The 15,558-nt window shown below is 42.6% G+C and overlaps 1 protein-coding gene across 1 annotated transcript; it reads left to right on the plus strand.

The window, feature by feature from the left end:
• The first annotated feature begins 433 nt into the window (after positions 1–433).
• LOC139351655 (adenylate cyclase type 2-like) lies at positions 434–15,399 on the plus strand. Its single transcript, XM_070993642.1, has 26 exons — positions 434–687; positions 2,904–4,301; positions 5,379–5,576; positions 5,720–5,881; positions 6,620–6,769; positions 7,309–7,463; positions 7,664–7,775; positions 7,864–7,991; positions 8,443–8,601; positions 8,702–8,861; positions 9,230–9,406; positions 9,559–9,590; positions 9,705–9,758; positions 10,019–10,082; positions 10,244–10,341; positions 10,490–10,574; positions 10,808–10,945; positions 11,084–11,161; positions 11,304–11,479; positions 11,915–11,999; positions 12,127–12,285; positions 12,641–12,787; positions 12,908–13,015; positions 13,147–13,261; positions 13,476–13,600; positions 13,807–15,399. The coding sequence occupies exons 2-26, from the start codon at positions 3,366–3,368 to the stop codon at positions 13,939–13,941; spliced, it is 3,936 nt and encodes a 1,311-aa protein (XP_070849743.1). The 5' UTR covers positions 434–687; positions 2,904–3,365; the 3' UTR covers positions 13,942–15,399.
• The last annotated feature ends 159 nt before the right edge of the window (positions 15,400–15,558 follow it).

The raw sequence follows: 15,558 nt of genomic DNA on the forward strand, positions 1-15,558 counted from the left end.
AACTGGTCACGTGGGAGAACTTCGTTTCATTTGTCTAAATCTGGACATGTTTCCTCTTTGGGACATTTTTATTTCTCCATTTTTATCTGCTGTAATAAAAGAGTGTGCCATCTTTTTTTTATTGCAACCAGTGAGATGCTGTTTTCATCACATACATGCATACATACTTTCTCTTCTTCTTCTTCTATCCTTACTCTTTTTAGTGCAATTTAATTCAGCTCAATGTTCAGTGTGTGCTGAAAATGATTCCCTTTCTGGTTATATTTACCCAGTTTTACATAATTAGAGTATTTGCACGAAATGAATATCTGAATACTTCCTCCAGTCCTGCTGCAGTCTGACCTTTGACCTGTCCTTCCTCTCCATCTCTCTGCCTCCTATTTGCATAGCTGGACCAGGGTGCTCGTGCCCGCGTGCGCACGCCCCCGCATTCACTTGCCTCGCGCGCGTGCCTCACGCTGTCGTGCGCAGAGCCAGACGGGGACTTTCTAACGTCTGTTTTTAAAAGAAAAGACGTTTTTAAGGGGATATTTTTGACTTTTCTGAAGGTTATAGGTGTTGGTGGCAACAATTAAAGGATGTCGGAGGAGAAAGACGCGGAGGGAAATTAACCTGAACACCGTGTGTGTGAGCTGACCGACGGTAAAGGGAGCGACGAGAGAGACGTTAGCGTTAATAAACTATGAGGTAACGTTAAGAAAATTATTTAACGCTATCTAAGCGTACAAACATTAGGTTCCTCTAAATTACTTTTCCTGCCTCAACCCTTATGTTAATGTACAAACCCGGTAGTTTTTCCTGTCCTGTCATTTTGGTCCCTTGAACTCTTCAATTAAGTTTAAAAAGTGACTGAACCGATAAAAATATTAAACTAAAAGAACCGTTAAGCTAGCTAAAGCTAACTGTTTGGTAACGTCGTAGAGTTGCCATACAAAGGTAGGCAATAAACGATTACAGCAGGATAAAAAACCTGTTAGTGCATTAGTCTTAAGTCCTACTTGAGCAATAAATGTGATATTTTTTATCATGAGACACATCTTTAAGCTATCTTTAGGTGATTTGATTATTTAAGTGACTTATGGATGCATAGCTAAGTTACACCTGCTTCTCCATCATCCGTTACGCCACAGATAAAGCTAGGAAGATTTTAAAGATAGCTTTGTTAAAACAGTCATTCGGAGTAAACGGTGAAGACACCGTTTGCCATCACTCAATTGTATTATAATAATTTGTTAGTATTTCTTTCTAAAATGCTCTTGGTCCACTTTGACCTAATGAAACACACAACTGTATTTACCCTGAATTGGAGGGCATCGTGCATGGAAAATACGTGTTTATCACCAGAATCACGAAATAAACTGGATCATACGTGCAATAATCAACATAAACAAATACAGACAGAAACAAATAGTCAATTACTTCATTAATTGATGAACAGAAAATTACTTTTTCAATCAAAAATGGCTAACATTTGCTAGTTGCACCCTCTCAAATATGAGGATTTGCTGGTTTTGTATAGACTTAATATATTGGGGGTTTCAAATTGTAACTAAAAAAACAGTAATTGGAGGACCAAGGAAAATGGATTGAGAAACTAATGGACAGATTAATCAATAATACGAATAAAATTGTATCTCTAGGTTAAGGTACGATAGGAGATGTTAGCCAGTGTGTTTCCAAAAAAAAGACTTGTGTATATATATTTATATTGCTATATTTTTTACTACTTTAACAGCTTATTTTTTACTAGATGTGTCATGCACCAATGTCACCAAAGCAAATTCCTCGTATGTGTAAAACCATACTTGGCAATAAAGGCTTTTCTGATTCTGATTCAGTGTCTGTAATTTGAAAACATGTCACTCATCCAAAAGCGATAGCAGAGTCAAATTAACTGGGTACACCTTGATCTTAATTGGGAAAGCACTGAAGAAGCTGGACCTTTTTAAAAAATACTCTGTAGTAAAAATACAATGTCCCTGGTTTGATTTTGAACTAAAGAGCCCTGAGTTAGATTTGGAAAACCCCTCGTACTCTTGCAAAGTGCTTTACAGGCAAACAGAACAGAGTAGTGAAACCACCAAACAGGGAAAAATGATACCAGTGGAGCGACAGTTCACACAACTCAGAACAATAAATGTACTGTCTTTACCACACAGCCTCACAGAGGTGTGTTGGCATTAAAGACACACAGTACCTCATTTGTAAGTGTAGAAGAGGAACCAGATTGTTGTCATTTAATGTAAAAGGGCACAGCTTAAGGTCAATCGGAAAGGTGAACGGATGAATCAGATGAATTACTGTTGAATCCCTCCATGACTTTGCGATTAAATCAGATGTATACCTGTAGCAGAAGAGCCAGATTAAAGGGAGATTTTAAATCCTGGAATTAACGTTGACATTGGAGCAGACAGAGACGGATAGCCGTGATATTCTGTGCTGTGTGCTGTCTGTACAGTGCTGTGAGATCCAGTGGTGTTTGTGACAGAGTCATATGATGGGGAGAAGAAGCTTAAAAGGAAAGCAACACTGATGCAGGTCAGAGTGAAACACTGAATGTAGGTGTTGAATGGAAGAAATGTTTTTAATGTGCACTGGGTGCGTCGCTGAAATGTCATTCTAGCACACCTGAACAGTGTGTACGTGTGTCGTGCATGAGCATGTGCAACTGGGGAAGAGCTCGCAGCTAGCCTAACAAGTTTTTTGCATAATGGGGAGTGAGTTTGTCATTGCACTGGCATTAAAACCATGTGCAGGTATGACTTCCTCGCCGTCATTATTGGACTTTGCTAGAGGCAGAAAAGAAAATTCAGCAGCGAATTTGTGTGTTTATTCTTTGCTCTTTGCTGACCCTGCTCTAACTTTTAATTGGCTAATTGTTTTGTTGTTGTTTTATTTGGCAGTGAGACTCTTCTTCAATTCAGTATGGACCAGCGCTCATCGAAGGAGATTACGCAATGGTTCAAGATTCCTCATCAGCGATCTCTGGGAACTTAGAGGATCTATGTAACCTCAGAAAGAACGTGTGTCACGATCTTCATCACTATCATCATCGCGGTCTGTTTGATGTCTTTTTAGCTGAAGGAGCATATTCAAAACAAAGGACTCTCACTGGAACAGCCTCAAAATTGCCAGATTTTTTTTGTTGTTGTTGTCATTCATGTAATCTGACACACAGACATAGGCAGAAAGTTCTCCCTACTGCACAGACCTAAACAACACCTGACAAGAAAGAGATAAAGGAGTTAACACTACTCCAGTGTGTGCTTATCATGTAGGTGAGCAGACAGGGTGACAGACAGCCGGAAAAAGCAAAGTGACAAGTTGATAGACGGGTGAGGTCCCTTACACTCACACAGGTCACAATGCCAGACGAGTCACAAGGTCTTCAGGAAAAGGGGAGGCCTGGAGAAGAAGCATCGCAGGTGTCTTTGGTGCCAGACATTACGGTCGTCTCCAGTGATGGGAAGGGCAAAATCACTGGAGGCGATATCCTGGAGCTTGACGACTTCAGTCAAACAACAGACAGCATGAAACAAGCAGCAGATAGCAGTGACATTAACATTTTGCAATCGGGACTCAGTGAATCCCAGGTGTCCGTAGAGGTGGGTCTGGCAAAAACAGAGCCAGTCCCTGAACCTCTCAAGGCCAAATCTTTGTTGAAGGGAAAAGATGTGACTCTGCAGGGTACGGATCACGATGCCCCAGTCAACTCATCCTGTGATACACTACAAACTAACAACAGCACTTCACTGCAAACGAACGGCTGCAGCGACTCTGACTACAGCAGCGCAAAATCCAGCCCTGGTTATGTTTGCACCAGTTTCAGCACTGACCTCTGTGATGAAGTGTCACCTGTGCTCGATTTAGCCTCCTTTGAAAAGACAAATTGTATCTCTCCTGTCAATTTCTCAGGACCCACTTTAGAGGCTTCTCAGTCTAACAAAAACACCAAAAATAGTCCAGACGATGACAGAGATGATTCCAAAACAGACTTGACTGCTGAACCAAAAGCAGGAAACTCATTCAGTGGCAGTTTGCCCACATTCCCTGACGTTTCATTCAAAGTCGGCCAAGCAAGGGACAGCATTGATGTCCGATGGGATGAGGAGGACAGAGATGAGGACAGGCAAAGCACCCAGTCCAGGCGGACTGTGAAAGAGGGGATGTGTTGCTGCTATCAGGCGTTCCACAGGGCCTGTCTGCAGTGTGTGGAGGAGACTCCGGCCATGCTGTCTGGACTGGTGCTGTCTTTGGCATTCTGTGTGGCCATCATCGTCCTCATTCCCACCACAGGAAGGGTGAGACATGGAGTGTGTGTGTGTCTGTGTGCGTGATTGTGAGGGGTGTGCTGCATATGTATGTACACACACAGACCTTTGAATTTCACATTTACTTCACAAACTTCTGTGTGTGTTTGACATATAGGTTTTGATAATTGATGTGACAAATATTTTGTTTTGTCTGACCAAAAGTCCAAAACCAGAAGGTGTTTGTTCAGGAAAACCTTACAAATCCTGGAATTGACTGGGTATTTGTGATATTTTGCACACTTTTAAGACACAGTGTGTCATTCCTGTGTCAACAGTGGACACATGGAAACAGTGGATACACAGGTCATCTGTGTGAGCCTGCAATGAAGAAGACAGTCTAAATTACTAATCGTAAACGTACAAAAGACCAGTGTGCTGTTAGTTTGCCAGCCAGTCAAACAAAGTTTTATTCTTTATTTGGAGAACCATTAAAATTAAATAGCTTTTTTGTTCAAGCTTTGTCAGTATTTTATGCAAATATTCGCTCTGTTTAAATGCATTCAGTTATTCAGCTCTGTCTTCTGCATTTTCTGGATTTCATGCATCAGTGGAATGAATTTTTTAACATGCCGGTACTTTGGAAGTCAGCAACAACGGTTTTAATTCCCTGAATCAAAAAGGAAAAAAGTATGACACATCATGTCCCATTGTAAAAATGAAAATACCTTTACTTCACATGGCAGGCGCAGATTAAAAACATTGCACCAGCTGTTTAAAGCTCAGCCTGGCTTTCATGTCTGATGAATAAAGGCATTTTAATTTCAGTGTAGAGCAGACAGGTGCTTCTTGAATATGGTAAACAGCTGAGTCAAAATCAGGCAGTGCAAGGCAGATCCTTGCAAATGCACGTGAACACAAAGTGCTCCTTCGCCTCTGTGTCTGCTAACTGAATTATAGGTTTAACACTGATTGTCACAGCAGCTACGCAGCAGTAGAGAAAACCTTTGAAGATATTACTGCCTTTAAGTTGAACTTTTCCTCTATTATCTTTCTCAAGTCTCAAGTGCAGCATCATTCAGCAGCCATTCAAGTGCTAATTTGCACTTTTCGCCCATCTCTGCACAGAACATTGATGTCCATGTAGCCGCTCTGTCAGTGGTGTGCGTGGTTCTCTGTCTCAGTACCATGCTGCTCGTCTGCCTGCCCTGGTTGGCCACAGTGAGGCGCTGTGGAGGAGCCCTGGCCCTCTTCGTCTGGGGAACGTTGTATGTCACTGCCATAGTCTTCATCTTCACTGGAGGACCTGTCACTACGTGGGAGCAGGTGAGAAGGAAGCAAAACGAGAAAGAAATGACAAGTTTTATTTGAGTTAACAGTTTTAAATGTTTTTAACCTCTAACTTGCTGCATGTTTCTTCACGTTTCTTCTTGTTCTTCTCCCTCACTGTCCCTGATTTGCCTTCTCAGGTAGCGTTTTTCCTCTTCCTGTCTCTGAGCGTGTACACAGTGCTGCCTCTCTCCATGGCCTGGGCCATCATGGTTGGGATTGGGACCAGTGTTTCGCACATCATCATCATCAGTGTCTACGTCCCTGTCACAAGCCCAGAGACACCCGACCTGGTTTTCCAGGTAAAGATTTGCTGTATTGGAATACATACAAGTGAAAAGTTTGGCATTTTGTGAAACTTGCATATTCACTTTCTTTCCTTCACGTCTGTAAGTTAAATATATAGCGAAGTAGCGAAGCAGCTATCCTAGCTCTGTTCAAAGGTCCAAAAAATTCACCTATGAGCACCTCGGAAGCTCACTGATCAACACGATATATTAAATAGATTTCAGATTTTCCTTTCAGTCACAGCTTTATCCATGCCACTCCATAGTTTAACATCCAGTCAGAAACAAGTACCTGCACATAATAAAGCATCAAATGTACGTAGAGTATATGCAGGCAAACATTTGCAAATGACCAGCCTGTACAAACAGCCTCTTTGTAAAATACCATCCATATTCAAATATCATGTGTGAAATTTAGGTCAGCCTGTACCAGACTGTTTTGTGGTTTGTGACCAGCAGGGTTTACAGTTACGCTGGAAAATATATAAATGATCTGCATCACTCTTTGTTTAGTTAACAGAGAAGTCCTGAACCTGCTCTTACATCATGTTGTTTGTCTTATGGTGCTTAACAGAGGGTGGTGTTCATTGAGTAATAAAATACATTGATAATGTACACAAATTCAGTGTCCAATGAGTAACTCTCCCACACTGATATATGGATGTATCACAATAGCGGTCCAGCTGCTCCGTTGTTATTGTGCATAATTAACGATCGATAATCTCATTTCCTCTCGTCTGACGTCCTGCTCAGCTGGTGGCGAATGCGGTGCTGTTTGGATGTGTGAACTGCGTGGGGATTTTCCATCTGTGGACGACCGAGCACGATCTCAGGATCTCCAATCAGAAGAGAGAGAAGTTCAGCGCCATACGCTCCCAGAAGGAAATAAAGAAATATCAGCAGGTTAGACAGTTCAGAGTTCATTCAAAGTTTTCATTTTCATTTCACCTTGATTAGCTCTGCTTGTCAGCACTTGATAAATGCTGATTTGACCACGTGGATACTTTTGCAGTGTAGAAATTCAGTCAATGTCTCTTGTTTTCAGTTACTGTGAATTTAAAATCGTTAAGTGCAATCGCTCTCATTAAAGGGCTCTTTACCTCGACAGCTTCACCTGGTTTGGACTGTATGCTTTTCTGGCTATTAAGTCAATAGATTAATCATTCACTTTTCTGAAGCCTAGCAGCAATACAATAGGCAAACCCAAATGGACACTATTCACAGCAGGTAAACAAATAGATGAAACGTGAACCACTGAGTAAACATGGCGTCGCTTCAAAGAGGCTTTTGATGGTGGCCTATTTGTGTTGCAGCCTTTCTGAACAGATCGTCACTTCTGTAAGATAGAAATCCAGTGACCCAGTCTACAGGGTCTCAAAACTAATCACCCACCGTCTCCACACGCATTTTTACCCCCATCCTGTCTGCGTCCTTGACAACAGGAGCAGCTCCTCCTGTCGGTGTTGCCACGGTACATTGCCATGGAGCTGAAAACGGAGGTGATAAAGAGGCTTTCCAAGCCCAAGAGCAAGGAGGAGAATGAACCCAACTTCCACAACTTTCACAGCCTGTATATCCGGCAGCACAAAGACGTCAGGTGACGATCAAACTGTTCTTACATTATTGTAGCTGAGTCTCTCCGTCCTCCTCCCCATTAACCTTTTTGTTTTCCTGGGATCATTGTAAGCATTTAAATCAGGGAAATTTGTCTATTTGTTTCATGTTGACTGTATTTAATCCATAGCTATGATCATATGATTACATGCCTTATAGTTCTGTCTGTGTGGGTTTGTGTAGCATCCTGTATGCAGACATTGTGGGCTTCACAAAGCTGGCGAGTACCTGCTCACCAGAGGAGCTGGTCGTCGTGCTCAATAAGCTCTTTGGAAGATTCGATGACATCGCTAAGGTGAAAACACCTGCACATCTCATTCCTTCAGCATTTCTTTGTGTTGGTTATGAACCAGCTAACTCTCCACCCCCCCCTCTGTCTGTAGAAGAATGGGTGCCTTCGTATTAAGATCTTGGGTGACTGCTACTACTGTGTGTCTGGTCTACCTGACCCCATCCCCACCCACGCCAGGAACTGTGTTCAGATGGGGCTGGACATGTGCACCGCCATCAGGTCCGTTTATCTGAATGCATCTGAAGTTTTCTTCCCCAGCGTTATTTGATGTGTTTTCCTAGCCTCAGGAATAAAAGCCATCCAGTGCTCTTAATTTGCATCTGATGTTACTGTTCTCTGTACAGCTTCCTCGTGGCCTTTTATTCCACTAGCCTTTCCTCAACTGAAACCACACTATATGCTGTGTATTATACCTCAACGCACACTATTATACCTCAAGCAAATGTATTGACCATCATATTCTTAGATATGACGTCTGAGTTTGAATTTTACTCAGTGTTCTTAGTGTTTTAACAGTTTTGCTTTTAATGTTAATTTGGACTGAAATTTGTATGTCCCCTCACTAAATCTCAGGAAATTGGGACGCTTAAAACAGTCTGAGACACACGGTTTTATTATAGGTGGTATAAAAGTAGCACATGTTGATGTGTAATACTTTTGTCTCCTGCAGTAAACTTCAGGAGGCGACAGGAGTTGAGATCAGCATGCGGGTCGGCGTCCACACTGGCAACGTGCTCTGTGGTGTGATTGGTTTGCAGAAGTGGCAGTATGACGTGTGGTCACATGACGTTACGTTAGCCAATCACATGGAGTCTGGAGGTCTTCCTGGGTGAGAAAATCTTAAAATCTGATAAAATTCAGAGTTGGTGGAGACGTTAGAGGATACCTTTTTTAACCCATTTTGGTTTTCATGCTATGTTTGTTAACAGGCGTGTCCACATCACAGAGGAGACACTGCAGCACTTGAATGGAGCGTATCAAGTGGAGGAGGGGGGTGGGGGGAGTCGGGATCCTCTTCTCACAGGAAGAAAAACCTACCTGGTAATTGACCCCCATAAGCTGGACAGCATTTCCAGGAGACCTAAAGTGGTAGGTGTGCACATCTATGGAGTGCATGTGTTGTAATCTGTGGTCAAGTTTGTTTTTGAAGAGTTTTCAGAAAGCTTCCTTCGTGTCTGGTCTGTGCACATCTTCAGGCTTGTACCTGAAAGCCACTTTAAAGTCTTTATGTGCGTATTGTTACAGAGTATATTTGTGGTTTGCACTTTAAAGCGTCTTATCTATAAAGCATTATTTATTTGTTTACTTGAACTTCCAAAAATGAAACCTTATGAAAGAAAAAGAACAGTAATGGCAAGAACATCGTGGTTTGAGTCCATGTACGTGTAGTGTAATTTCACACAGAAGACATTTCGTACAGAAAAAGACGTCCATTAACATCTCCGTGTTAATTTCAGGCGAACACCCTTGCGTCAGGGGAGACCAGGCAGCGGGCGTCTGTCCGGATGTCTCAGTACCTGCAGTCCTGGCGGACTATCCACCCCTTTGCAGACCTAAGCAACCCTGATGCCAAGCCATCCAAGAAGCCAATCATCTCCACTAATGCTGTCAAGAACCAATCACATCCCTCTGCAGTATGTATTTGTGCTCCACGCCTACTTGTTGCTCAGTTTTTTTCCACAGACTGAGCTGTGCATAGAAATGAAAATACATATTTGGGAGAGGTGACGATAGGTCATGCATTCTGTTGCCAATGTGTGTGTCTGTGTGTGTGTATTTGCTTCAGGAAGGACCACCTTACCAGAACAGCCCCTCCTGGTGAGTTCCCAGATATGTTAAACACATGAGAAAAAATATGCAGCTCTTTGAATGTGGAATAGAGTAAATTGTTGTAGTTAAAGTTGTTCCTATTGTGTTCTTGCTTTGTCCCAGTTTGGTTGTGGATAATGGTGTGAGGGGATCACTGGACACGATGGACATTGCAGGGTAAGTTTTTACCCAAATTCTGCTGTAACATTTCTTTGACTCTGCTGCTGTCTTTGATTGGCCTTTAAGCAGCTTCTTTAATGTGAACTACATCGAATCATTGCTTGTAAAGACTAAATTTGTGATTAGAAGTTGTAACATTAGACCATACTGATCTTTGTAAAAACAGATATTTAGATTTTTTCCTTATTTTATCCTAAGACTTTTGTGATATTTTCTCTTCTGATTCTATTTTTCTTTGATTTTTATTTTTCGTTAAGGAGGAGATTGAAGAAGCTCAACTGCTTGACTCTGCTGTTTAACGACCTGAGTCTGGAGAGACAGGTAGCTTCATTCTCTGATTTTACTTTGGAAAAGTAAATAGGGTCATACATGCAGTAGTGTGCATGCATGAAAGAGCAGGAGCGAGCATGATGTGTGCCTGTGTGTGTTTGCAGATCAATTACTTCTCCTGTATTTGTCAACTAGCTGTGTGTGTGTTCCAGTTCCGCCTCTCAGAAGTAAAGGGTTTGCACCAGTCGATGAGCTGCATAGCCTTGATCTTCGTCACTCTTTTCACCGTCCAGATGCTTGTCTCTAAGAAGTGAGTGGCAGTCACATTCACACGTTCATATTTATTTTGCTGAGAATTAAATAAAAGAGTCTCACTGATGCAGAACTTACCATCTTTATTTGCTCATTCTTGCATGAGGGATAATTAGTGTAAATGATTTGCTTGCACCCCCTCTCAGTAACTTTGAGATGGCTGTGTCCTACGGTGCAATCTTCCCTGTGCTGGTGCTGCTCCTGTCCATCGCTTGCACTGGATACTTGGAGGTAAATGAACACTTGGTGGCCTGTTGGTAGTAACACTGAACAGCATCGGTGCAGAGTTCCATGTCACCAGGTGATCTACGCTATCTGTGGTTAAGTGTCAGGCGCTTTTTCTATTGTACTGTAAGTGTTTCGTTCGAGTATAATTTAATTTAGAGCATAATTTGAACAGTTTCTGTGTGACACTGTAGCTCAGTATTCCTGCGTTAAGTGTTTGAATGTGTGTTTGTTTTCAGAAGTGGCGTTCCAAGATGCCGTTGAGCGTTCAGTGGATATCAGGGCTGTCCCGCGGCGTCTCCACCAGGGCGGCGCTGCGGCTATTCGTGGTCACTCTCTCTGTGCTCATCACCCTGCTCATGGCCATCCTCAACTTCGTGAGTTCCTCTCGTCCCTTGCAGTAATTTTATCAGAATCTCTCTGTCTTTCTTTTTATATTTCCTGTCATTCATCGATGAATTTGTTGTTCCATAAATCAGTGTTTCTTTGTTGTTGTCCTCTTGTTCTTCTTTCAGTTATTTCTCCCAGGAAACAACTGCACATCCATTACCAACAGGACAGAGCTGGAGGGTCTCAAACTCTACACTGTGCCTGTAAGCACCTGCAAATGAATATTAATCCCTGTTGGTTTACTCGTGCTGTGTTATGTCTGCTTCTGAACATTGCTCATAAATCAGGTTTGTCATAAGCCCACATTTCTTCTCCTCCCGCCTTCCTCTTTCTTCAACCATCCAGTACTACCTGTACTGCTGCCTGCTGGCCATGCTAGGAGTGATCGTGTTCGTCAGGACGTGCATGTCTGTGAAGGCGCTGCTGCTCACCCTCGCTGTGGTGGTTTACCTGGCCCTCTTCCTCCATGTTTACGCCCCGAGGTCCTACTGCCTCGTTGACCTGCTTTATAATGACACCAAGTGAGTGACACTGCAGGTGCAGTTGAATTTAACACCAGGGGTTCAAGGTAGCTTTATGCGTAAGTGCTCTAACTTGCAAGCTTCAGCCCACACAGACTCTAAGTAATCCTGATAAAGTTCACTTTCCACTCATCTACATTAATGCACTGTCTTCACACTGCCTGTCTCGCTCAGCCAAAGGTGGTAAAATTCCTGCTTTTTGTCCGACACTCAGAAGTCCAGATTGTGAAACCTTGTCTGGAGTTTCAGATCACCATCATTTATTCAAGAGCTTTCTATAGCTAGAGGCCTGCCTGGGGGTGAGGCCGCACTGACTGTGAGATACAAAACACTCTTGTCTGAGGAATTATGTAATGGAAAGAAGAAAAGAGTGACGGTAGGTCAGTAGTCCAGATTATGTGACAGTGTGGCTCTAAATATGTTGTTTTTCCACAGGCCTGGAGTGCTGAAGGACCCTCAGATCATGTCTGGGGTTTGGCTGGTCATCTTCTACATCGTGTGCCTCATACTAGCCAGACAGGTACTGTATGTGTGTGTTGTTTATACAGTACATATTTTCTGCCATTTAAGGAGTGTTTTTGCTCTTTTTACTCATTTTGAAATGACATCCAGATCTGTTCAGACATGTTTGTACTCTGTCGTCTCAGGACGAGCTGGGTTGCCGCGTGGACTTCCTGTTGGAGCGTTGTTTCCAGATGGAGCGAGAGGAGATGGAGACCATGGAGAACGTCAACAAGCTCCTCCTTCAGAATGTGCTGCCGCTCCATGTCGCCGCCTCCTTCATGGGCAAAACTGTCCGCAACCAGGTGAAGAAACTAAACACAGCAGAGATGTGCAGCAGATTATCCATCGTAAACAATGCGACTTGAAAGAATCAATCAATTTACAGCAAAATATTGATTTCTGGGGGGCATTTTAATGCCTGTTTTTATATGAAAATATGTTTTTATACTATCTCAACCATTAACCTGTTTGAAAAGATTAATTCCAAAAGTAGAAATCCACATTTAGAAGAGACTGACACTCAGACATGAAGCTTGGCATTGAGCTCATGGACGTTCATGTAGAAAAAGCAGCTGAACAGGTTCGCCTCTCGTGTCTGCCACATTTGCAGAATGCATGTCAGAGTTAAGTCCTTTACTTCTACACTCTGTGTTTCAGGACCTGTACAGTCAGTCATACGACTGCGTGTGTGTGATGTTCGCCTCGGTGCCGCAGTTCAAAGAGTTTTACAGTGAGAGCAGCGCCAACAGGGACGGTCTGGAGTGTTTGCGCTTCCTCAACGAGATCATATCAGACTTTGATGAGGTATGAGGAAGAGGACACTGTTTATATACTATCAGTGTCAGCATCACCATGTTGGAACTTTTCCTGTCTCTGACTGTCTCTGTCTCACATTCTCCTCACCATCATGTCTTTGCCATGCAGCTTCTCTCTAAGCCCAAATTCTCCTCAGTGGAGAAGATTAAGACTATTGGCAGTACGTACATGGCTGCTGCGGGGCTAACACACTCGCCTCTGGGGGACGAAAGAAAGGTTTGCTCACTCTCTCATAATTCAGTGTGTCCATCCATTCATCCAAAATGACTTTACAAGATGTTTTAAAAGCAAACACTTCAGGTAAAATACCCTGCCTACATTAACATGATCTCTGGCTCCCCCTACAGAAAGTTGAGATGTCCTACAGTCACGTGCGCTCCATGGTGGAGTTTGCCATAGCTCTGATGGGCAAACTGGAGCTTATCAACACACACTCTTTTAACAGCTTCAAGCTCAGGATCGGTGAGTTTACTCTAGGTTAATACAGACAGGGCAGAAGACAGGCGCCTAAACCTTATTTCTTAGTCCTCAAATCTCAGTCTACTACCTTTAAGGTCAAAACCACTTTGACTGTGATAGACTGTGAATAAACCTCCCACCAGGGACTTCAAGAAAGAGAAATTTGTGTTCCGTGTTTATGAACCTTTCATCATCCCTCCCTGCTGTTTACTTGCAGGAATAAACCACGGTCCAGTGATTGCAGGAGTGATTGGAGCTCATAAACCACAGTATGATATCTGGGGGAACTCTGTGAACGTGGCCAGCAGGATGGATAGCACAGGAGTGCTGGACAAGATCCAGGTGAGAGAGAAAGAGCCAGAAGGACAGAGGGGGCTTATATGGTGACACACATCCTGCATCCTGTCTCAATAAGAAAGATGATTTAAAATAACTTTAATAATCGACCACACAGTAAATGCCACCTGCCACATGTTTTCATTAGTTCTGAGGTGAAGTGGACAGCTTATTGATACACACTCCCTCTGTAACTCTTCTTCTGCTCCCAGGTGACGGAGGAAACAGCCCAGATGGTGGAGAGCGTGGGATACAGCGTCACGCTCAGAGGAGTAGTCAATGTCAAGGGCAAAGGGGACCTCACCACCTACTTCGTTAACACGGACCAATCGTCCCCTCATTTCTGACCTCCACCGTCAAATATCGGACACTTAAAGTCACCGCGCAGACCGGCGTCCAGCCATCAGCCGCAAATGTTTGCTACTGTTTGGTGCGTCAGACGCATCGTTTTTTTTGAGCAACTAAACTGACGCTGCAGGAGTCATGGTTGTCAGCGGAGGTGGACACAATCACTGGCAAGGACTTGAAAATACGGCTGTATGTTTACTGTAATTATCATGAGCATCTGCACTGACTTCACGCTGAAACTGAGATGTAGCAATACAGGATATCACCTGTTAATCATTTACATCTACAGAGCAACTGCCTCTGTCTTTTGGATGAGACACTAAATACAATCCGGACCAGTTAAATGAAGACTAAGACTAGAAGTGGAAGCACAGAGCTTTCTTCTCATGGACCACTTCATGGAGAACCGTGTTGTTTATCGTATCTGTATCTGGGTTCTCATGTCAAACTGCATTTGGTGGGTGAAGTCCACGTCACACTTTTTACTGTATTGTTCTGGAAACATATATTTTTATTTTTTGGTACACTTGACATGGCTGAATCTCCTGCACTGTGGAACAGTGTTCATGTAAGATTAATTTATTGGGAAAAATAAGGGATCCATCTTAGCTGTACCAGAGATTACTGTTGTTTTATGAAGGATATTGTAGAAACAAGCAGATCATTTTTGCTGTTTGTTTTAGGTTATTTAAATTTTTTCACTCCATTGTTGTTTCATTGAGTTATAAAACAGCATTTACATTTTTTTTCAACTTTAAATGTTTTTTTTTGTCACAGTATACAGACGATTCTGTGTCTATAAATGTAGGAAAAATAGGGCCGTTTGTGTACTTGAAACAGCTCTGTGATACTAGTTTGTCTTTTCCGAGTGTTTCTAACCCTGACCAGAGGACAAGATAAATCTGAGGGGTCAAGGGATGGTTCACAGCACAGGAAAGAGAAAAAAAAAGCTTGTACTGTACCAATGTGTGCTTTTATTGTGAAATTCTGGATAACTTTACTTATTAAGACCAATGAAAATGAACCAGGGAAGGAAAACTAGCTCAGCTCAAAGGTCTCACACCCCATCAACATGTTCATGTAGACACTGGTTTATTTAAGATGTCACTGAAAAACAAAACAAACAAAAAACACTGGATAGTGTCGGTCACTGCTGGAGCCAAAAAGATTTACTGTGTGATGTTGATTTAAATTATTACGCTATTAACTGCTGCCCAGAACTGACACTTGATGCTGACACGTTTGCACCCAGCATGATGATGTGCTATGAAAAGTCAGAGAAAGCACATTTGACGTTGCACTTTCTAATATGTTGTATTTTTAAAGGGAGTTCTGCATTACAGTCCAGTGTTGATTGCACACATATTTCTGTGAGGGATGATGTGAAGTGTGGATGTAAAAACAACACTGGAGTACGTTCAGTATAGGAAAATATTTTTCTATTCTATTTATAAACTAATAAAAAAAATGAAGTAGTGGTGTGTTACTGTGTACCAGCTTCCTCCATGCATCGAGACTACCTTGCTTATGAAGAAGTGTGGAATTTCCCCTGCAACGCCCACCTGCGCTCTGATTGGCTGAAGTTACTCCTGCTGAACTTACCTCACTTGCTATTG

Source organism: Chaetodon trifascialis, chromosome 23, assembly GCF_039877785.1.
Source record: "Chaetodon trifascialis isolate fChaTrf1 chromosome 23, fChaTrf1.hap1, whole genome shotgun sequence".
Taxonomy (NCBI): Eukaryota; Metazoa; Chordata; class Actinopteri; order Chaetodontiformes; family Chaetodontidae; genus Chaetodon; species Chaetodon trifascialis.

Bases quoted from the DNA above. Each gene is read 5' to 3' on its own strand.
- LOC139351655 (XM_070993642.1), top strand. From the start codon at position 3,366: ATGCCAGACGAGTCACAAGGTCTTCAGGAAAAGGGGAGGCCTGGAGAA. The intron at 10,342-10,489 runs GTGAGTGGCAGT...ACCCCCTCTCAG, and splicing joins CAGATGCTTGTCTCTAAGAA to TAACTTTGAGATGGCTGTGT. The intron at 13,601-13,806 runs GTGAGAGAGAAA...TTCTGCTCCCAG, and splicing joins GAGTGCTGGACAAGATCCAG to GTGACGGAGGAAACAGCCCA.